At 62.6% G+C, this 21,122-nt stretch overlaps 1 protein-coding gene across 3 annotated transcripts in view; it reads right to left on the bottom strand.

Moving 5' to 3' along the window:
• APBB1 (amyloid beta precursor protein binding family B member 1) overlaps window positions 1-21,122 on the bottom strand; it is a 37,270-nt gene that overhangs the window by 1,728 nt on the left and 14,420 nt on the right. For 2 of the 3 annotated variants that reach the window (XM_074953917.1, XM_074953910.1), the window contains 10 exons: window positions 20,331-20,536; window positions 19,748-19,804; window positions 16,981-17,066; window positions 16,791-16,845; window positions 9,298-9,435; window positions 8,904-9,031; window positions 1,830-1,944; window positions 1,067-1,151; window positions 391-474; window positions 30-145 (listed from right to left, as the gene is read on the bottom strand). In XM_074953917.1, coding sequence (XP_074810018.1) covers window positions 30-145; window positions 391-474; window positions 1,067-1,151; window positions 1,830-1,944; window positions 8,904-9,031; window positions 9,298-9,435; window positions 16,791-16,845; window positions 16,981-17,066; window positions 19,748-19,804; window positions 20,331-20,536 — 1,070 coding nt within the window. The remainder of the gene's footprint in view (window positions 1-29; window positions 146-390; window positions 475-1,066; window positions 1,152-1,829; window positions 1,945-8,903; window positions 9,032-9,297; window positions 9,436-16,790; window positions 16,846-16,980; window positions 17,067-19,747; window positions 19,805-20,330; window positions 20,537-21,122) is intronic. The other variant, XM_074953922.1, reaches the window with a different exon arrangement.

Below are 21,122 nucleotides of genomic sequence, written 5' to 3'. Positions count from 1 at the left end.
CTGAGTGTGCAGGGGCGGGGGGGTCTCACCTGCGCGTGGGTGATGCTGAGTGTGGCGGGGGCCACGTGGACGTGGCTGGGGGTCCAGTGGTCCCGGCTGGGGGCCGCCAGCGCCGAGTCCAGGGCCGCGTTGATCACGTCCATCCCTGGGAACGGGCCAATCACAGCGACCGTCAGGCCCTGCCCCGAGCCCCATGGAGCCGCTGCGGGAGCCCGCCCAGGGGGCCCTGCCATGGGGTGACCCCCGGCCCCGCTTCCCCCAATCCCTAGGCCAGCGGCAGGCAGAGGCTGGAGCCCCAGCCATTAACCCCTTGTGGACAGGAGCCCGCTGGGCTCAGCCCGAGGGGGCAGCGTGCGCCGTGGGCCCCCCAGCCCCCCACGCGGGCCGTACCCACAGGCCTGGCGACGGGCGCGCTGCCCAGGTAGGAGACCTGGAACTTCTGCACCAGCTCAGTCTTGGGGGCCGGGAACTCCACTGCCGAGAGAGAGACAGGGGTCAGACGGGGGCGCCCGGAGACTGGGCTGGCAAAGCCGCATAGCCCCCCCAGGACCCTGCCCCCCAGCCCAGCCTGGCCCCACCCTGCCCCCCACTGCCCAGCCCCCCCGTACCCCCAGCCCAGCCTGGTCCCACCCTGCCCCCCACTGCTGAGCCCCCCAGTACCCCAGCCCACCCATACCCCCAGCCCAGCCTGGCCCCACCCTGCCCCCCCAGCCCAGCCCCCTCTGTACCCCCCAGCCCAACCTGGCCCCACACTGCCCCCCTCTGCCCAGCCCAGCCTGGTCCCACCCTGCCCAGCCCCCCAGTACTCTGTCTCCCCAGCCAAGCCTGGCCCCACCCTACCCCCCACTGCCCAGCCCCCCTGTACCCCACCCCTCCAGCTCCCCTATGCCCCCACCCTCTCCCTTTAACCCCCCCCGTGCCCCATGACCCTGCGCCCACCCCCACTCTATGACCCCACCGTATGCCCCACTCCCAAACCCCACCCCCAGGCCCCCACCCCACCACTGACCCCGCCTGGCCCCAGCCATGCCACCCCCCAGCACTTGTGTGTCCCCCCCCCGGCTACCTTGGAAGGGAATCTCCACCATCTTGGCGTGCTCCAGTGCGAGGCTGTTCACCAAGGCCCGGGTGCTCTGCTGCTGCGCCATCATCTAGGGGAGGGGGGTCACAGCGGGTCCGGCTGCAGGCGACCCCCCCGCAGGCACCGCGACCCCCCACAGGCACCGTGCCCAGGCCCCCCGCCAGGCACTGCGTCCAGCCCCCCCAGTCACCAACACACACGCTGGGGTGGATCCCTGCCCCCCACCCCAGCCCAGCCAGCCCCACACGCTGGAGCTGGGAGCCGTTCCCACAAGCCTGGTGTGATGGGGCCCGGGGGCGACACACCCAGACACACCACACGCTGTCTGACCGGTGGGGACTGGCGCCGGGCGAGCCTCTGCCCCGGGTCCACAGCCCAGCCCAGGGGCTGGCAGAGACCCCAGGAAACCTCTGCCCAGGGCCCTCGGGGCCGACCCACCCGGCTGGCAGCAAGGGCCAAACCGGGGGCTGCATGAGAGGACGGGTCTCATCTGGGAGCAGACGCCATGCAGGCTGGTGGCCATGGGGGAGGTTGGGGGTGATCAGGGGGGCCGGGGAGGTCGGGGGGGGTCTCACCTGGGAGCAGACCCCCTGCAGGCTGGTGGCCATGGGGGGAGGTTCGGGGGGGTTAAGGGGGCCCCGGGGAGGTCGGGGGGGTCTCACCTGGGAGCAGACCCCATGCAGGCTGGTGGCCATGGGGGGAGGTTCTGGGGGGCTAAGAGGGGCCCGGGGAGGTCGGGGGGTCTCACCTGGGAGCAGACCCCCTGCAGGCTGGTGGCGATGCGCTTGGCTGGCGTCTCGCACCGGAACACGTGGCATTTCAGCATCTGTGTCAGTGGGTCCCGGGCCACGTAGGCAAAGTCCCTGCGGGGGGAGACCCGGAGGGTCAGAGTCCCCTGCTGAGCCCTCACCCTGAGCACTGATCAGAGGGGTCAAGGCTGAGTTCTGGAGGTCACGACCTCTGACCCTGCCTGCCAAACTGAGCCCTGCAGCATCTTCCCACCCACTCGGCCGGGGGGTAGGGATCCACGGCCCCCCCCAGCCCTGGGCTCTGCGCCAGCCTGGCGGGCTGGACTGGACCCAGATCGACCTGAGGCCAGATCCCGTCCACCCAGGGGCCAGACGAGACAGGTGTCAGCTGAGATGTGCAATGAGTCTGGAGCCAGTTTCCCCTCACCAAGGGGGGCCCCCATGGGGCTGGCAGCAGGGCGCAGAGCCCAGAGCCCCCCAGTAGCGGGGTGCAGAGCCCAGTGCCCCCCGTCAGTGGGTACAGAGCCCAGTGCCCCCCAGCAGTGGGGTTGACATAGTGGGGATTTTCCCTTGTTATGCTGTATGTGAGTGTGATGCTCTGTACCTCGGGGGAACACCCAGCACCCCCATGTTCGTCTTTATAAAATGAGTGCGTGGTATCCAGTGCAAAGTTTGCCATGCTCGGGGTCTTCGGAAGTCCCATGATGCCCTGAGCATTGTTGTTATCGTGATGCTACAGGTGTAATTTCATGTCTATAGTTAAGAGGCTGGAAATGTGTCCTCGTGGCTTAAAGCAAGCCCAGGCAAAACTCTCCAAGAGCAGAGAGGCCGTTCACACCTCATCAGGACAAACCTGGCCCAGCCTCACAGGGACAAAGGACACTGGCCTAGGCAGCAACAAATGATCTGTTGGTCTCTCGAGTGAGTCACCCCCCTTCCCTTGGTCAGTTTGGGACTGTGATGAGGTAACGCTCACCTGACCCTGAAGGGGCGGGGGCAAAGCCAAGAGTGAGGAAAGGACATGATAAAAGGAAGAGACGTTTGCCAGGCTCTTCCTCTCTCTTCCACCTCCATCTACAGACACCACCACCAAGCCACTGAAGCGCTGATGAAAGGGGAGAGCCTGGCTGAAGGGCATCAGCCAGCCTGTGGTGAGACGCATCTAAGTTTGCAAGGGCACTGAAAGTGTTAAGATCAGCTTAGAATGCGTTTTGCTTTTATTTCATTTGATCAAATCTGACTTGTTTTGCTCTGACTTATAATCACTTAAAATCTATCTTTTTAGTTAATGTTTGTTCTACCTGAAGCCGTGCGTCTGGCCTGAGGCGTGTCAGAGCCTCCCCTTAGCATAACAAGCCTGGTGCATATCAATTAATTTGTTAAACTGACAAACTCATATAAGATTGCAGTGTCCAGTTGGCATAACGGGATGCTGCAAGACAGAGGATCCTAGGGTTGTGTCTGGGACCGGAGCTATTGGCTAGTGTCATTCGGTTGCACAGTCCAAGGAGCAGCTTACATGCAGAGGCCGTGCGTGACCAGCCCAGGAGTGGGGGTTCTCACAGCAGAGCAGGGTCAGGCTGGCTCCCAGAGTCAAGGCTTGGAGTGACCGAGTGTGACAAATTGGGGATTTTCCCTTGCTATGCTGTATGTGAGTGTGACATTATGAAAGGTGACACAGGGCCAGAAAGAGTTAATTAACTCACAGACTGACCTGACCCAGGGCCGAACTGTAAAGACTGGCTGGGAAGAGATGTAAATGAACAGAGCTTTGAAATGCAGCCGGCATTGTTAGAGAAGGGCAGAGGTTTGCTCAGGTCTTGTGATGTCAGCAAACAAGTGGGGGAGGTCGAGGCTTGACAAAGCCCTGGCTGGGATGATTTAGTTGGGGATCGGTCCTGCTTTGAGCAGGGGGTTGGACTAGATGACCTCCTGAAGTCCCTTCCAACCCTGATATTCTATGATTCTAAGCCTTGTCTATGGCTATAGCTTTGATTCAAAGATCAAAAAAGGAGTATTAATATTTCAGAAGATACTTGAGTGAAATAGTGTTATTGTCTACATGTCTCTTTGAAGGTTGTGGTAACCTGTATGTGAACTGTTCAATGGATAAATTACCCTATGCTAATTGCCAGGATGTTTGGGAGAAGGAAAGTTAAGCCTATTGTCTTCTCAGGCCAAAAGGCTGCAGGAAATGTATAAAAACCCTGGGACACGATCCTTCTTCATCCCAGATCTGCTTTGGGTTTCAAGAGGGGGAACCCTGAGCCATAAGGATTGAGATCCCCAGTCACTGACTGGAGTCACCCTGAACATGGACATTGGACTATAACCTCTGGACTATTTCTAAAAGGGCTTTTGGCCACGACAAACTCATCTCCGCTCTGTATCTGGACCTCAAGAATTGAATTCAAGTCTGTCTGTATATTGATCTTTTCTTTTTAAATAAATTTTCGTTTAGTTAACAAGAATTGGCTAGAAGCGTGTATTCTGGGTAAGATCTGAGTTCTAATTGGACCTGGGTCTGGGGCTTGATCCTTTGGGGTCAGGAGAATCTTTTCTTTTCTATGATGTGATCAGATTTTCAGTAATCATCATCATACCTGACAGGTGTGTCTGGACGGAGGCCGGGCACGTTGAGGGAACTGCGCTGTTTGGACGTCTGAGTAACCAGGGAGGTACTGCATGTAGATAAATCTCCACATTAAGCATCTTCGCAGAACTTCCACACGACTTCGTGTCAGGCCTCTTCGTACAACCTTGTCTTGGGTCTGTCCATGCGCGGCCTCTGTTTTCATGCAACTTTGTGTCAAGTCCTTTGATATGGGAACTTTGTATCAAATCCTGATATAGAAACCTTGTATTGAGCTTGGTATAATGTCATAGCCCCTAAGGACAGTTAAGGTAGAAGAAAAATGTCTTTTCCCGAGGAGCAGGACAAACTTCCCGCCCCCCGTTTTAGTCCATTGCCCCGTTGGATGAACGAGGTGTGAACGAGGGTGGTGGAAGGCCGGCACCTCCAGACAGCCGCAACCCTCGGAGAGGGGATGGGAGCCAGGGCCAAGGACAGCAAAACCGGCCCAGTGGGCTCACGGCGGAAGAGCAGACGTGTTGACGGCCTTGGGGGTTAGACGCGGCGCCTTCTTTTGAAAACGCCCTCTCTGGACGCAAACGTGGGGCAGTGGGACAGCGCCCAGAAGGAAGCGCCGCCGGGGACCCACAGACACAGATTTTGACGCTGGGCTCGATTTGCAGGACAGGGAAGCGGCTATACGTGCGAGGTGTCGTGCAGAGGACCCCGGGTCTCGTCTTGTCAACATGGGAGCATCGATCCGGATCGGCGGGAGCCCGGCTCCACCCCTCCCCCGTCGAACTCACCTGGCCAGTGAAGTTCAGGGGAGCAACGAGCTGGTAACGAGGAGACGGCGTGTGCGTGTGTGTGAGTGCGGGAGTGTAATATCCACCCTGTGCCGATGACACAGTGGGGATTGATACATGGATTCCTTGTCCCCCCCGAAAAGATCCTGTCCAGAACTCGAAGTACCACACACAGAGGCTGGTTTGGGCTGGCTGGGTAAATCTCAGTAGTGGAATTGTCTGCCCCGGTCTGTTTGCAGTTCGCGCTGATGGAGTGCCCTCAGCTGGCTCCATGGGCAGCACCGTCTCAGTGAGTCTGACTGTTTTGCATGAATGCTGGTTGTGCCTCAGTTTCCCTGTGTATTGCACCAGTGCCTGGGTGGTGGGAATAAGCATGTGTGACTTTTGCCGGAGCTGCTCCAGCTGCCTGCAGGGATGCTGTGGCCGCCCCTTCATAACCTGAGACACCGGAGGGGGATGCGACCAGATGACTCTGGCCCAAGAAGTGAGAGAAAGGCCAGAGGAGGAGCAACGGGCAGGTCAGGAGCCAGGCAGCTGGAAGAGAGTCGGTCTCCGCTGGCTTGGGGCGCAGCGGGGGCGGGGGGGGGAACCAGAGCCCTGGCTCTGGGCTCCACTTGCCCCGGCTCTGGGCTCCACTTGCCCCAAGATGGACTTGGCTGAAAGTCACTGATTTATGTGCTAACAAGTTCTGCCCTACGCTGTGGTTCCTGTCGCCTAATAAACCCTCTGTTTTCCCGGCTGGCTGAGAGTCCCGTCTGACTGCGGAGTTGGGGGGCAGGACCCTCTGGCTTCCCCAGGACCCCGCCTGGGAGGACTCGCTGTGGGAAGCGCACGGAGGGGCAGAGGAGGCTGAATGCTCCGAGGTCAGACCCAGGAAGGTGGAAGCTGTGTGAGCTGTGTGTCCTGCAGACAGGCTGCTCACAGAGAGGAGACTCCCCCAGAGTCCTGCCTGGCTTCGTAGGGAGCAGTTCCAGAGCATCGCCCGGGGACTCTGAGACAGGGGTGCAGAGCCCAGCGCCCCCCCAAGCAGCGGCTGTTCCTCTGAAGGCCTTTTCAGATTCCAAGCAGTTTCCCCCCACATCCCAAACCCCAAGGGACAGCGCCTCCTCCCCAGACTGCTGGAGGCCCCTTGGAGAGCAGGGGGGCCCAGTGGCAGTGGGGAACGGGACTGAGGTACAAGGGGGCACAAGGGGGGCAAGATAGCATGTGGTGGGGGGGTGACAAAGTGTGAATGTTCTTAATGTTTTGCCTGAACACTGTGTGTGCCTCAGTTTCCCCATGTGTTACTCAAGTACCGAGGTGGTGGGACAAGGGTGTGTTATCATTGCAGAGACCCCCAGAGGGCAGGTGTGGCTGCAGAGAACGGCCGACAATCAGTAGCCTGGTGTCACAGAGTGTGGGGGAGTCAGGGCCCCGCACCCCCCACTTCCTGCGATTCACCGGGACTCTTAGCCAGCCAGTAACACAGAAGGTTTATTAGATGGCAGGAACATGGTCTAAAACAGAGCTTGTAGGTAGAGGGAACAGGACCCCTCAGTCAGGTCCATCTCGGGGAACAGGTAGCCTAGACCCCGGCCCCGCAAGTGACGTCACCCCCTGATACCCCCCCACCATCCAGCACCAATGCAGCCAGTCCCAGTAACATCCGCAGGTCAATGCTCCCCACTCCCGGCTCCCTCACACCTGGCAGCTGCTGGCCAGGCCCCCTCCTCTGCAAGGAGCAGCCGGGGCTGTTGGTGCAGCTGGGGTGACCTGCTGGACCGGGGAAAGGGACAAAGGACGGAGGACGGCAATGGGTGTGATGGGGGCCGGGCAGCTGGAAGCGAGTCATTCTCCTGGTTGGGGACTCAGGGGCGAGGGCTCAGGGCTCTGCCCCCCACCAGATGGACTTTGCTGAGGGTCCCTGGTCCCAGTGCTACCAAGCTCTGTTCTACGCTGGGTTCCCGATGATAATAACCCGTCTGTGTCACACGCAGGCTGGGAGTCACGGCTGGCTGCGGCGTGGGGGGCAGGGCCCTTTGGGGGTGAGGCTCCCCAGGGGTCCCGCCCAGGGGGACTCGCTGCGGGGAGCTCATGGGGTGACCAGGGGGCTGAACGCTCCGAGGCCAGACCCAGGAAGCCCCGAAGCGGAGCAGGGTCCTTGCCCTGGGACAGGTGCCCTGAGGGCAGACACTGCCCCAGAGTCCTGCCTGGCGTCACTCAGAGCAGAGCCAGCGCCCCCAGCCTGGGCGCTCAGGAAAGAGGGCTGACGGGGGTGTGACGTTATTGACATAATCTAGGACCATATAGATCATTGTTGCAACCAAGGTCCCGTAGTGGCACCAAATCTTGTATAAAGGGAGTCAAAGAACGCATCTAAGACAAGGTGATGGTTTGCTGGTTAGGATTATGCTGTCTATATGTATGTATCATTTCTGTACTTAAAGATATAGGTATTGGCTCTGTACTGTCTGTATTTCAAACTTGTGCTCTGCTTCTGGGTGACACCGCAGACAAGTTGGTGTCAGCTCTGCCCAGCCTGCTGGATGGGCCATTAAGGACCATCAGCGATACAATTGCACGGACTTGCCCGTGTGACTCCAAACTCCATTTTGCTGTAACTTCCCACAGTAAGAACAAAGAGGGGTTCGTACACCTGGAAAAGACTATAAAAGGGTGATGTCTCATCTCCATCTGGTCTTCAGTCCTGCTTCTTGCCTCTGGAGGGACTTTGCTACAAACCAAAGCTTTGAACCAAGGACTGAATGACCCACCCCAGCTGGGGATGTTCTCCAGAGACTTGACTTGAACCTGTCGTTTATTCCATCACTGCTGCAAGCCTGAACCAAAAACTTCGCCGTTACTGTCTGTCATTGATTCCATTGAACCCATTCTAGCTCTCATCTCTATCTTTTCCTTTTATGAATAAACCTTTAGATTTTAGATTCGAAAGGATTGGCAACAGCATGATTTGGGGGTAAGATCTGATTTGTATATTGACCTGGGTCTGGGGCTTGGTCCTTTGGGATCGAGAGAACCTTTTTCCTTTTACTGGGGTATTGGTTTTCATAACCATCTGTCCCCATAACGAGGGGCCCTGGTGGGGATACTGGGAAACTGGGGTGTCTAAGGGAATTGCTTGTGTGACTTGTGGTTAGCCAGTGGGGTGAGACCAAAGTCCGCTCTGTCTGGCTGGTTTGGTTTGCCCCGGTGTGCACAGAAACCCCAGCCTGGTGCTGTAACTGCCCTGCTTTGAGCAGTTTGTCCTGAATGGGCACTCTCAGCGGGGTCCCGCCAGAACCAGCCTCGTTACAGAAGGCCAGACGGGGAGAGCACACGGAGTCCATGGCACATGGCGGGCCGACGAGGGCAGACGGTGGCCATGGCACACTGGGGGCAGATGTGGTGCAGACGGAGGGGCACATGGGGGGCAGATGGCACACGGGGGGGCAAAGGGGGCAGTCGGGGGCCATGGCACATGGGGGCCAGACGGGGGGGCACACCGGGGCCATAGCACATCGGGGGCAGATGGAGGTCATGGCACATGGGGGGCACACGGGAGGACACACCGGGGTCAGACGGGGGCCATGGAACACGGGGGGACACACAGGGCCGGTACTGTACCGCTCCGTGTCCCGGAGCGTTAGGGTGGCCGGGCGAGGGGGCCCCCAAGCTGCGCCCTGCAGGGGCACGGCCGGTTGCCCAGGGCCACCTACCTGCCATCGTCCCGGCCGACGCCCCACACGCGGATGGTGGCCACGGGCTGGGCGTGCAGCAGCGTCCGCTCCACCGGCTCCACCAGCTGCAGCGTCTCGTGGTCCAGGAACATCAGCATGGCCCGGCCCTAGGGGGAGAGCTGGGTCAGCGGGGGGCAGGGCCGGGGAGGGGCTCAGAGCCCGGGGTCAGCGGGGGGCAGGGCGGGGGAGGGGCTCAGAGCCCCGGGTCAGCATAGGGTCAGAGGTCAGACCTGGGGCAGGGCAGCAGTGGGGGGATGCCTGGCTGGGCATTAGCCCTATGGGGACCCCATTCCCTGCAGCTCACTGCCCAGCCCAGCCCGCGCCCCCAGGGACTGGCCCCGCCCCTCCCCCCCCCCCCGGCTGCCCCGCTCACCTGGTCCCAGCCCCCCGGCGGGGAGGGCCCGCGGGGGGCCAGCTGGCGGATGCAGGAGTTCACAGCCGCGCTGCTCTTGCCTGGCCCCAGCTCCTCCTCGCTCATCTCCACCCAGCCCAGCGACCGCACCGGGAAGCTCTGGGGAAGGGGACACGCCATGGGGCCGCTGCCAGCCCCCCAAACAGCCCCCTCAAGGCACAGCCTCCCCAGCCAGTCCCCCCCAAATAGCCACCCCGCCAGGCACAGCATCGCCGCCAGCCTCTCCCAAACAGCCCCACCTCCTGGCAGAGCCCCACCGCCAGCCCCCCACCTGGCACAGCCCCCCGGCAACTACCCACCGACTCTTCCCCTCCTGGCAGAGCCCCACCACCAGCCCCCCCACCTGGCACAGCCCCCCGGCCACCCCCCCACCGACTCTCCCCCTCCTGGCAGAGCCCCACCGCCAGCCCCCCCACCTGGCACAGCCCCCCGGCTACCCCCTCACCGACTCTCCCCCTCCTGGCAGAGCCCCACCACCAGCCCCCCCACCTGGCACAGCCCCCGGCCACCCTCCACCGACTCTCCCCCTCCTGGCAGAGCCCCACCACCAGCCCCCCCACCTGGCACAGCCCCCGGCCACCCTCCACCGACTCTCCCCCTCCTTGCAGAGCCCCACCGCCAGCCCCCCCACCTGGCACAGCCCCCCGGCCACCCCCCACCGACTCTCCCCCTCCTGGCAGAGCCCCACCGCCAGCCCCCCCACCTGGCACAGCCCCTTGGCAACCCTCCCACCAACTCTCCCCCTCCTTGCAGAGCCCCACCGCCAGCCCCCCCACCTGGCACAGCCCCCCGGCCACCCCCTGTGACGATGTGACGCAGCAGGGAGGGGGGAGTGTTGACCTGGGAATGTGCCCTGGGGACGGGAGACCTGAGAGCCTGTCACCTGAGCCAGGAGGGGGAGGGGGAGGTAACACCTCTGCCCAGGAATGTGGAGGGAGGCTGCAGCAGGGAACCTGCTCGGTGGGTTTAGTTTCAGTTTGGGGCTGCGTGGAGGAACACAGGGAACCCCAGGGCTGGGGTCTAAGCTCCCTGCTCCCCCAGAAGGACTTCACTGAGGGGTCCTGGGTGTACCCACAAGCTCTGTTTTGGACTGTGTTCCTGTTGTCCAATAAACCTTCGGTTTTACTGGCTGGCTGAGAGTCTCAGTGAATCCCAGGAAGAGGGGTGCAGGGCCTGGACTCCCCCACACTCCGTGACAACTGGTGGCAGCGGTGGGATCTACTGCACCCCGTGAACGGCGCTTCCTGCAGTAAGTGACTGGGGAACAGTAAAACGAAGGGGGATTGACGGGGACCAGGCGTGCTGAAGATTCAGAGAGAGAGACGGTTTCAGGGGGCGGTTAACCCCTGGGAGTGTGTCACCAGAGAGAAGGACTTTTGCAGTAACAGGGTCCCCCGGGGGATTGCAGCGAGCGGTCCCAGGGGCGGAGGAGTCTGCAACTCGACCCTGGCAAAGAGGTGGTGACCTCAAGAAGGACTGGCACACTAGGGGCTTTTCCTGGAAACCGTGGACAGCTGCCCGGCCTGCGAGTGGCCAGCCGGGAGATGTACGCTAAACGCCTTAAGAGCGACCTGGTGGAGCTGTGCAGGCAGAGGGGGCTGCGCGTCGGGAGGTCCACCAAGGAACAGCTGATTGCCCAGCTGGAGGAGAGGGATCGCTTGGATGACCCGATCCCTGTCCCTGAGGGAAGCCGCCCGGCGGACGCAGCGTGGGCCCTGGGGCCTGACCAGGCTGGGAGGGGTCAGACTGCTGCCCAGGACACCCCGAGACCCTTCCTACCTATGCCTGGGGGAGGGGTTGTGGGAAGCCCAGCGAATACCGAGGGCCCCCTGACCCCAGCAGCCAGCAGGGGATCCTCCCAGCGGAGCTCCCCATCCCTGGAGCGGATGCGGCTGGAATGGGAGAGGGAGAGGAAAATGAGGGAGCTGGAGGATCATGAAAAACAACGTCAACATGAGGAGAAACAACGTCAACATGAGCAGGAGGAGAAGGAGAAACAACGTCAACATGAGCAGGAGGAGAAGGAGAGGGAGCGTCAGGAGAAGGAGAGGGAGCGTCAGGAGAAGGAGAGGGAACGTCAGGAGAAGGAGAGGGAACGTCAACATGAGCAGCAGGAGAAGGAGAAACAAAGACAGCATGAACTGGAGCTGGCCAGGCTGAGGAGCAGTGGGGCCCCGGCTGCGGTGAGTGAGGGGGGACCCAAGACTGCAAGGAGCTTTGATAAGTGCTTCCTGGCCCAGCGGAAGGAGGGGGAGGACATAGATAGCTTCCTGACGGCCTTTGAGAATGCCTGCGAGCTGCACAGGGTTGACCCTGCAGACAGGCTCCAGTTCCTCACCCCCTTACTGGACCCCAAAGCCGTGGAGGTCTACAGCCGGATGACAGGGGCAGAGGCAGGGGACTATGAACTGTTCAAACAGGCTCTGCTCCGTGAGTTTGGGCTGACCCCCGAGATGTACCGGAGAAGGTTCCGGAGTCAGCGTAAAACGCCTGAGGTCACCTACCTACAACTGGTCAACAGGATGCAGGGATATGCCCGCAAGTGGACAGCGGGGGCCCAAACTAAAGAGGACCTGCTTGACCTGTTTGTACTGGAGCACCTGTATGAACAGTGCCCTTCCGACCTGAGGCTGTGGCTGGTGGACAAAAAGCTCGCGAACCCCCAGCATGCAGGGCAGCTGGCCGACGAGTTTGTGAACAGTCGGTCAGGGGGTAGCCGGGAGGAGTCCCAAAAGAACAGGCCCCCCCCGATGCAGAGAGAGAGTCACCATGGGGCCTCCCAGCGGGGAAATAGGGAGAACCCCCTCCAAAGGGGAACGCCTGGTGTCGGGCCCCTCCGACCCGTTCGAGGGGACCAACGTGACCTGAGCTGCTATCACTGTGGCCAGAGAGGCCACGTACGGGCCCAGTGCCCCGGGCTCAGGGACAAACTGAGCAGACCCAACCTACCCAGGGTTAACTGGGTAGGGACTCAGCTGGACGAGGGGCAGGCGACCCAGGAAAGGGGGGCTACCAGTTTGCCACCTGCTCAGGAGGGAAGAGTACCCCCAGCCAGCCCCGCCAGAGGGCTGGAGGCTCTGGACTCAGGGTGCTCGGTTTACAGGGTGGGTGCGGGGCTGTCCCTCCGGAGAGAGTGCCTTGTTCCCCTGGAGGTGGATGGGAGGAAGGTCAATGGATACTGGGATACGGGCGCGGAGGTGACGCTGGCCCGGCCCGAGGTGGTGGCCCCAGATCGGGTGGTGCCCAACACCTACCTGACCCTGACGGGGGTGGGCGGGACCCCATTTAAGGTGCCCGTGGCAAGGGTACACCTGAAATGGGGGACCAAGGAGGGCCCCAAGGATGTGGGGGTACACCACCATTTGCCCACTGAGGTTTTGATGGGGGGAGACCTAGAGGACTGGCCAAGCGACCCCCAGACCGCCCTGGTTGTGACCCGTAGCCAGAGCCGGCGAGGGGCACTGCGACCTGACCCTGGGGAGGGTACCACACTGGAGGCGCGAGACCCTACTCGGGTGGGGAGGGAGCGCCGAGGGGCACGGCTCAGAGAGGCTGCGGCCTCAGACCTGGCCACGGAGGGGGAACCGGGCCCCATCCCTTCCCCAGCCGCTGAGTTCCAGGCCGAGTTGAGGAAAGATCCCTCCTTGCAGAAGCTCAGGGACCTGGCCGACCTCAGTGAGGGACGGACCATGAGGAGAGGCTGCCAGGAGAGGTTCCTGTGGGAGAAGGGGTTCCTGTACCGAGAATGGGCTCCCCCAGGGGAAGGGGAGTCCTGTGGGATCAGGAGGCAGCTGGTGGTCCCCCAGAAGTACCGCCGCAAGCTCCTGTCCCTGGCCCATGACATCCCCCTCGCAGGGCACCAGGGAATCCGGCGCACCCGGCAGAGGTTGCTACAGAACTTTTACTGGCCCGGGGTCTTTACCACCGTCCGGCAGTATTGCCGATCCTGTGACCCCTGTCAGAGGGTGGGGAAGGCCCGGGACAAGGGGAAAGCGGCGTTGAGACCTTTGCCCATCATAGAGGAGCCTTTCCAGAAGGTGGCCATGGACATCGTGGGGCCTCTCAGCAAGACGACCCGGTCGGGGAAGAAATACATTCTGGTGGTGGTAGATTTCGCCACCCGCTACCCCGAGGCAGTGCCCTTAGCTTCCATTGAAGCAGACACCGTGGCAGATGCGCTCCTGACCATTTTCAGCCGAGTGGGGTTCCCCAGGGAAGTCTTGACAGACCAAGGCTCCAACTTCATGTCGGCCCTGCTCCGGTGCTTGTGGGAGAAATGTGGGGTCCGGCATGACTGGGCCTCAGCGTATCACCCCCAGTCCAATGGGCTGGTGGAGAGGTTTAACGGGACGCTAAAGATGATGCTGAAAACCTTTATGAACCAGCACCCGCAGGATTGGGACAAGTACTTACCTCACCTGCTGTTCGCGTACAGGGAGGTGCCCCAGGAGTCTACCGGATTTTCGCCTTTCGAACTGTTATATGGAAGGAGGGTGAGGGGCCCCCTGGACCTGATGAGAGACGAGTGGGAGGGGAAGGCCACTCCCGATGGAGAGTCAGTGGTGGAGTATGTCCTGACCTTCCGAGAGAGACTGGCTGAACTCATGGGCCTGGCCAGGGAGAATCTGGCCAGAGCCCAGAGGAAGCAGAAGGTCTGGTATGACCGCACGGCGCGGGCCCGTGCCTACGCCACCGGGGATCAGGTGATGGTTCTCATCCCCGTGAGAAAGAACAAACTACAGGCCGCCTGGGAGGGCCCGTTCAAGGTCGTCAAGCAGCTCAATGAGGTAAACTATGTGGTGGAGCTGTCGAACCGGGCCCACCACCGCCGGGTGTACCATGTGAATATGATGAAGCCATATTATGCCAGGGGGAATGTGGTGTTAGCTGTGTGTGGTCAGTGGGAGGAGCAGGGAGATGACCCTTTAGTAGATCTATTCCCTGGGACCAGAGCTGGTTCCCCCCTGGAAACAATCCCCCTCTCGGATCAGCTCACCCCTGCCCAGCAAGCTGAGGTCAGGGGGGTGCTGCATCCGTACCGACAGCTGTTTTCCAACCAGCCTGGACGCACTAATCTGACTGTCCACCGGGTGCAGACAGGGTCGCACCCGCCGATAAGATGCTCCCCCTTCCGAGTCACAGGGAAAACTGCTCAGGACCTGGAAAGAGAGGTCCGGGACATGCTGGCTTTGGGGGTGATCCAGCCATCGGCCAGCCCTTGGGCCTCGCCGGTGGTGCTGGTCCCCAAAAAGGATGGGTCAGTCCGGTTCTGTGTGGACTATCGGAAGCTCAATGCCATCACTGTATCGGATGCCTACCCCATGCCCAGGCCGGACGAGCTCCTAGACAAGCTGGGAGGAGCTCGGTACCTTACCACCATGGACCTTACAAAGGGCTACTGGCAAGTGCCGCTGGATGCAGATGCCCGGCTGAAATCGGCCTTTATCACCCCTCTGGGGCTCTATGAGTTTCTGACCCTGCCTTTCGGCCTCAAGGGAGCGCCGGCCACCTTCCAGCGCCTGGTGGACCAGCTCCTGAGGGGGATGGAGAGTTTTGCCGTGGCGTATATTGACGACATCTGTGTCTTTAGCCAGACCTGGGAGGACCACGTGTCCCAGGTTAGACAAGTGCTGGACCGACTCCAGGGGGCTGGGCTGACTGTCAAAGCGGAGAAGTGCAAGGTGGGGATGGCTGAAGTATCTTACCTGGGCCATCGGGTGGGGAGCGGCCGCCTAAAGCCGGAACCGGCCAAGGTGGAGGTGATCAGAGACTGGCCCGCTCCCGACACCAAAAAGCAGGTCCAAGCCTTTATTGGGATGGCAGGATACTACCGAAGATTTGTGCCCCACTTTAGCGCCATAGCCACCCCCATCACTGAGCTATGCAAGAAGGGGAAGCCAGACAAGGTGGTCTGGACCGAGCAGTGCCAGGAGGCTTTCCGGGCGCTGAAGGAGGCTCTGGTCAGTGGCCCAGTTCTAGCAAACCCAGACTTTGACAAGCCCTTTGTGGTGTTCACCGACGCCTCCGACACGGGACTGGGGGCGGTGCTAATGCAGGAGGATGAAAAGGGGGAGAGACACCCCATCGTGTACCTGAGCAAGAAGTTGCTACCCCGGGAGCAACACTACGCGGCCATCGAGAAGGAGTGCCTGGCCATGGTGTGGGCCCTCAAGAAACTAGAGCCCTATCTCTTCGGGCGACACTTCACCGTCTACACCGACCACTCTCCCCTGACCTGGCTGCACCAGATGAAAGGAGCCAACGCCAAGCTCCTGAGGTGGAGCCTGCTCCTGCAGGATTACGACATGGACGTGGTCCACGTGAAGGGAAGTGCCAACCTGATAGCGGATGCGCTGTCCCGGAGAGGGGGCCCCGAACTTCCCCAGGTCACTGGTCACAGTGACCCCGCTCAGTTCAGTCTCGAAGGGGGGAGAGATGTGACGATGTGACGCAGCAGGGAGGGGGGAGTGTTGACCTGGGAATGTGCCCTGGGGACGGGAGACCTGAGAGCCTGTCACCTGAGCCAGGAGGGGGAGGGGGAGGTAACACCTCTGCCCAGGAATGTGGAGGGAGGCTGCAGCAGGGAACCTGCTCGGTGGGTTTAGTTTCAGTTTGGGGCTGCGTGGAGGAACACAGGGAACCCCAGGGCTGGGGTCTAAGCTCCCTGCTCCCCCAGAAGGACTTCACTGAGGGGTCCTGGGTGTACCCACAAGCTCTGTTTTGGACTGTGTTCCTGTTGTCCAATAAACCTTCGGTTTTACTGGCTGGCTGAGAGTCTCAGTGAATCCCAGGAAGAGGGGTGCAGGGCCTGGACTCCCCCACACTCCGTGACACCCCCCCACTGACTCTCCCCCTCCTGGCACAGCCCCCGGCAACCCCCCCACCTGGCACAGCCCCCCGGCTACCCCCTCACCGACTCTCCCCCTCCTGGCAGAGCCCCACCGCCAGTCCCCCCACCTGGCACAGCCCCCCGGCCACCCCCCCACCGACTCTCCCCCTCCTGGCAGAGTCACCACCGCCAGCCCCCCCACCTGGCACAGCCCCCCGGCTACCCCCCACTGACTCTCCCCCTCCTGGCAGAGCCCCACCGCCAGCCCCCCCACCTGGCACAGCCCCCCGGCTACCCCCCACCGACTCTCCCCCTCCTGGCAGAGTCACCACCGCCAGCCACTGGAGGGCCCGGGGTCTGACCGAGGGGGGCGGAGGGAGACATGGGCTGGCTGGGCCCAGGGTCTGACCCAGGGGTGAATCATACCAGGCTAAATGGATTCACTTGCTGTACTTAGCTGGCAGCTCCTCCCAGCGCCATGACGACCGTAACCCAGCATCTCCTGCTGCCCCAGCGCCATGACGACAGTAACCCAGCAGCCCCTGCTGCCCCGGCGCCATGACAACCGTAACCCGGCAGCCCCTGCTGCCCCGGCGCCATGACGACCGTAACCCGGCAGCCGTACCTTGGAGCCCAGGGGCGAGCCCAGATGCAGCGTCTGTTCCTCGGCTTTCGGGGCGCTGAGGAAGAGCAAGAGAGGCTGGTGATGCCCTGGGCACTGCCTGGCGCCTGGCCCCCCGCACCCCACAGGACGGGCCCCTGGGCTGATCTCCGTCACCCCCAGCCCATGGGTCCTGCAGCCCTGCCCTACTCACGTGAGGCTCAGCAGTGCCAGGTGCAGGGTGGGCTGCTCCAAGCCCTGCTGCCCGGGCTCCGGGGTCCCCTCCTCCGACGGGACGTCCTGGGCAAGGAACAGAGAGTCACAGCGTGTCAGGATGGACAGACCCTGCTCTGGGACCCCTCGCAGCCCTGCCCTGCCCTGGGACCCCTGGCGACCCTGCCCTGGGACCCCTCGCGGCCCTGCCCTGCCCTGGGACCCCTGGCGACCCTGCCCTGGGACCCCTCGCGGCCCTGCCCTGCCCTGGGACCCCTGGCAACCCTGCCCTGGGACCCCTCGCGGCCCTGCCCTGCCCTGGGACCCCTGGCGACCTGCCCTGGGACCCCTCGCGGCCCTGCCCTGCCCTGGGACCCCTGGCGACCCTGCCCTGGGACCCTTCACGGCCCTGCCCTGCCCTGCCCTGGGACCCCTCGTGGCCCTGCCCTGCCCAGGGACCCCTCGCAGCCCTGCCCTGCCCCTGGCGGCCCCGCCCTGCCCCTGGGACCCCTCACAGCCCTGCCCTGGGACCCCTGGCAACCCACCCTGGGACCCCTCGTGGCCCTGCCCTGCCCAGGGATTTTCCCTTGTTATGTTGTATGTGAGCCTATGTGAGTCTTACTGTTTTGCATGAATGCTGTGTGCCTCAGTTTCCCTTTGTATTGCACCAGTGTCTATGTGGTGCGTATGATGCAGCAGAGAGTGGGGCGCATTGACCTGGCGATGTTGGGGGGAATTTGACTGGGACTGGCTGCGTTGGTGCTGGATGGTGGGGGGGTATCAGGGGGTGATGTCGAGGGACGATACCTGAGCAGGGGCCCTGAGCCCAGGAAGGGGTTGGGGCCAGGTGACACGTGCCCAGGAACCTGGACAAAGGCTGGAGGAAGGACCGGGGGGTGGGGGGGTGGCTGGATGTGAAGGCTGGAGGGGGTTTCAGATTGGAACTGGCTGGGGAAATGGAGGGAGACCCGGGGTCGGGGTCTAGGCTCCCCACCCCCAAGACGGACCTGACTGAGGGGTCCTGGTCTCTGTACCTACAAGCTCTGGTTTGGACCAGGTTCCTGTCGCCTAATAAACCTTCTGTGTTACTGGCTGGCTGAGAGTCCCGGTGAATCGCAGGGAGTGGGGGGTGCAGGGCCCAACTCCCCCACACTCTGTGACACTAGTCCCCTCCCCTCGCCCCATTGCCCGGTCCCCTCGCCCCCACTGTCTGCCACACTCAGGGTCACAGCTCAGGCCTCCCTGCCCCTCAGAATCCAGGTCTGCTCTGTGCCCGGCCTATGCCAGGCCTTGGGGGTGACCCCTGTACTGGGCCGGGCCCCAGGCCCCCGCAGCTCATAGGGGAGGCCCGTGGCCTCCGAGGCTGGTGTGAAGTGGGACTGTTCTTAATGTCTCCTCTGAATACGTGGGGGTGCCTCAGTTTCCCCTCAGCATTTCTTAAGTCTCTAGGGGGTGGGATAAGGGGGTGTGATTGTTGCAGAGCAAAGGGCCAGGGTACATAAATGGCCGACACTCTGTCTCCTGGCCACTGATGGCCTGGGCCCTTCCCCCCTGCAAGGTGAGAGCTAAAGGGTTGGAGAACAAAGGAATCAGGAGACCTCCTGGCCCGGGAAAGGAAAAAAGCCCAGAGGAGGAGGGGCTGGAGGGAGTTTCAGTTTGGGGCTGGCAGGGGACATGGAGTGAAGGGCAGACGGGTTGTCTGGCTCACTGCCCCCCAAGATGGACCCGGCTGCGGGGTCCTGTTCTCTGCACCTACAAGCTCTGTGTTAGACCATGTTCCTGTCATCTAATAAACCTTCTGTGTTACTGGCTGGCTGAGAGTCCCGTCTGACTGCGGAGTTGGGGGACAGGACCCTCTGGCTTCCCCAGGACCCCGCCTGGGCGGACTCGCTGGGGGAAGCGCACGGAGGGGCGGAGGAGGCTGAATGCTCCGAGGTCAGACCCAGGAAGGTGGAGCCGGGGGAGCTGTGTGTCCTGAAGACAGTCTGCTCACAGAGAGGAGACTTCCCCAGAGTCCTGACTGGCTTCGTAGGGAGCAGCTCCAGATCATCGCTCGGGGACCCCGTGACAGCTGGGCTGTTGGCACCAGCGACCCGTCTCTATCCGGGGCTCCCTGCCGCAAATCCGGCCCAGCCAAGCCCTGGCGAGGGGCTGGTGCGTCCCCGTGAGGGCGCGATGCTCCCCGGGACCCCGGCAGGTCCCCTTGACCAGTCACCTGGCTACTGGCTGCCAGGCCGTGGCTGGTTAGGGGTGGGGCTAAGCCACGGGCCAGAGGCAGGGGTGGGGGGCTAATCCATGAGACATCAGAGGAAGCCAGTGAGAGGAGCCAGCCCAGCTGTGGGACACCAGCCCAAGCTCTGTTCCCCTGTCCCCTCGCTCCCTGGCCCCGCGTCCCACCCTCTTAGAGGGGATTGTTCAGGGCTTCGTCTTTCTGATCCTCTGAAGATCTGAGTTCGTTTCCCCCGCATCCTTCTGCCCAGACAGGGGGCGACTCCCCCACACCGCTCACTGGGTGGCCGTGCAAAGAACAGAGGGAAACTGAGGCACACAAGGGCTTAATACAAATATTACAGAATGCCCCCGCCCCCAGGACACAGGCCTGGTCCCTGCCCCCCCAACGGGACGTGGTGCCCACAGCGACCTGGCCTGTGCTTTGCTGCCGTTCTCCAGCCAGTGGCTGGGTGGTGAGCACCCCGATTGCTGCCCGGCCTGCCCTGCCCGGCCTGGGCGCCCCGGACACCGGCCCTGCCCCGCAGTGCTGCACTCACCTTCCAGCCCTCGGCATCCGCCAAGCGCTCGGCCTCCACAAAGCCCGTCCAGGTGAGCTGAACAGCGGGACAGAAACCAGCCAGTGCGGATCAGTGGCCTGCCCCAGGGTTAGGGGGTGTCTGTCTGCCCCTGATGGGTATCGCCCTCTGCCTCGTGGGGGGAATTCCCAGGGCTGCCCAGAGGTAGGGGGACACCAGGGCAGCATCTCTTTGTCCCCTGATGAAGTGAACTGTAGCCCACGAAAGCTTATGCTCAAATAAATTGGTTAGTCCCTAAGGTGCCACAAGTCCTCCTTTTCTTTTTGCGAATACAGACTAACACGGCTGCTACTCTGAAATTTGTCCCCTGAGGGGTCGAGGATCCCCAGGGCACCTGAGGCATGGCCCTCTGCACCCCAGGGGTGGGGGGGTCCCCGGGGCACTGGCAGCGTCTCCCCAGGGTGGGGGGTCCCTGGGGCCCTGGCAGCGTCTCCCCAGGGTGGGGGGTCCCTGGGGTGCCAGCAGTGTCTCCCCTGAAGGAGGGGTGGCCCCTAGGATACTGGCAGCATCTCCCCAGGGTGGGGGGCATCCACGGGGCTCTCACCTGCTGCTCTTCGGTGGGCGTGTTCCCCTGGGAGTCACGGTCGGGGCCGCGGCCCCCCTCGCCCTGCCCCAGGTCTGTGGGCGGCTCCCACTGCGTGGTGCCCGTGGGGATATGCCAGTAGTAGGTGCCCGAGGCGTCCTGCACCCTCACCCATCCGGCCGGCAGGTCTGAGTCCGTCTCGAAGGCGTTGTGGGCCCAGGAGGCGTCTGTGGAGGGTGGGGGGTAAGTGGGGCCAGGCACCCCGGGGGAGTTGGCATGGGCCGGAGCCGGGGCAGGACGAGGCCCCAACATCGGCCCAGGCTCCAGCCCAGCCGCCACCCCACCGCCCTGTCCCTCACTCTGCCCACTCGTCCCCCCAGGGCCACCCTCAGCTCAGCCCCCCAGCCCTTTCCAGGGTGGCTGCTTCCCAGGACCAGCCCCCAGCCAGGCCCGGGGCTCCCCGGCGTGACCTGGGCTCGGCTCGATCAACTCGCATGGCCCCAGCGCCAGCTCGCTCGGGGCACAGCCAGCCCCCCGTTACCCCCCCATTTCCCGGCGGTGACGGGATCGCCGCCTGCAGCCCAGGCCAGCGCGTGGCGAGCACCGGGCTGGTAACAGCCCCTGCGGGACCCCGGGAACAGCCCTGGAACCCGGGGCCCCCGTTACAACGATGGGCGGTGCCCGGGCAGAGCCTCGTCCGGACGGCACCAAGTCAGACGCCTCCGAGCCTCTGCCTACGACACAGTCCCCTTGTCGTCCCCGCCAGCCACACCCAGCCAAGCCGGGCACCAGACCCAGCCAAGCCGGGCACCA

Source organism: Natator depressus, chromosome 1 (assembly GCF_965152275.1).
Source record: "Natator depressus isolate rNatDep1 chromosome 1, rNatDep2.hap1, whole genome shotgun sequence".
NCBI lineage: Eukaryota > Metazoa > Chordata > Testudines > Cheloniidae > Natator > Natator depressus.
The sequence above is the reverse complement of the archived record's forward strand: the minus strand, read 5'-3'. Positions and strand labels throughout refer to the sequence as shown.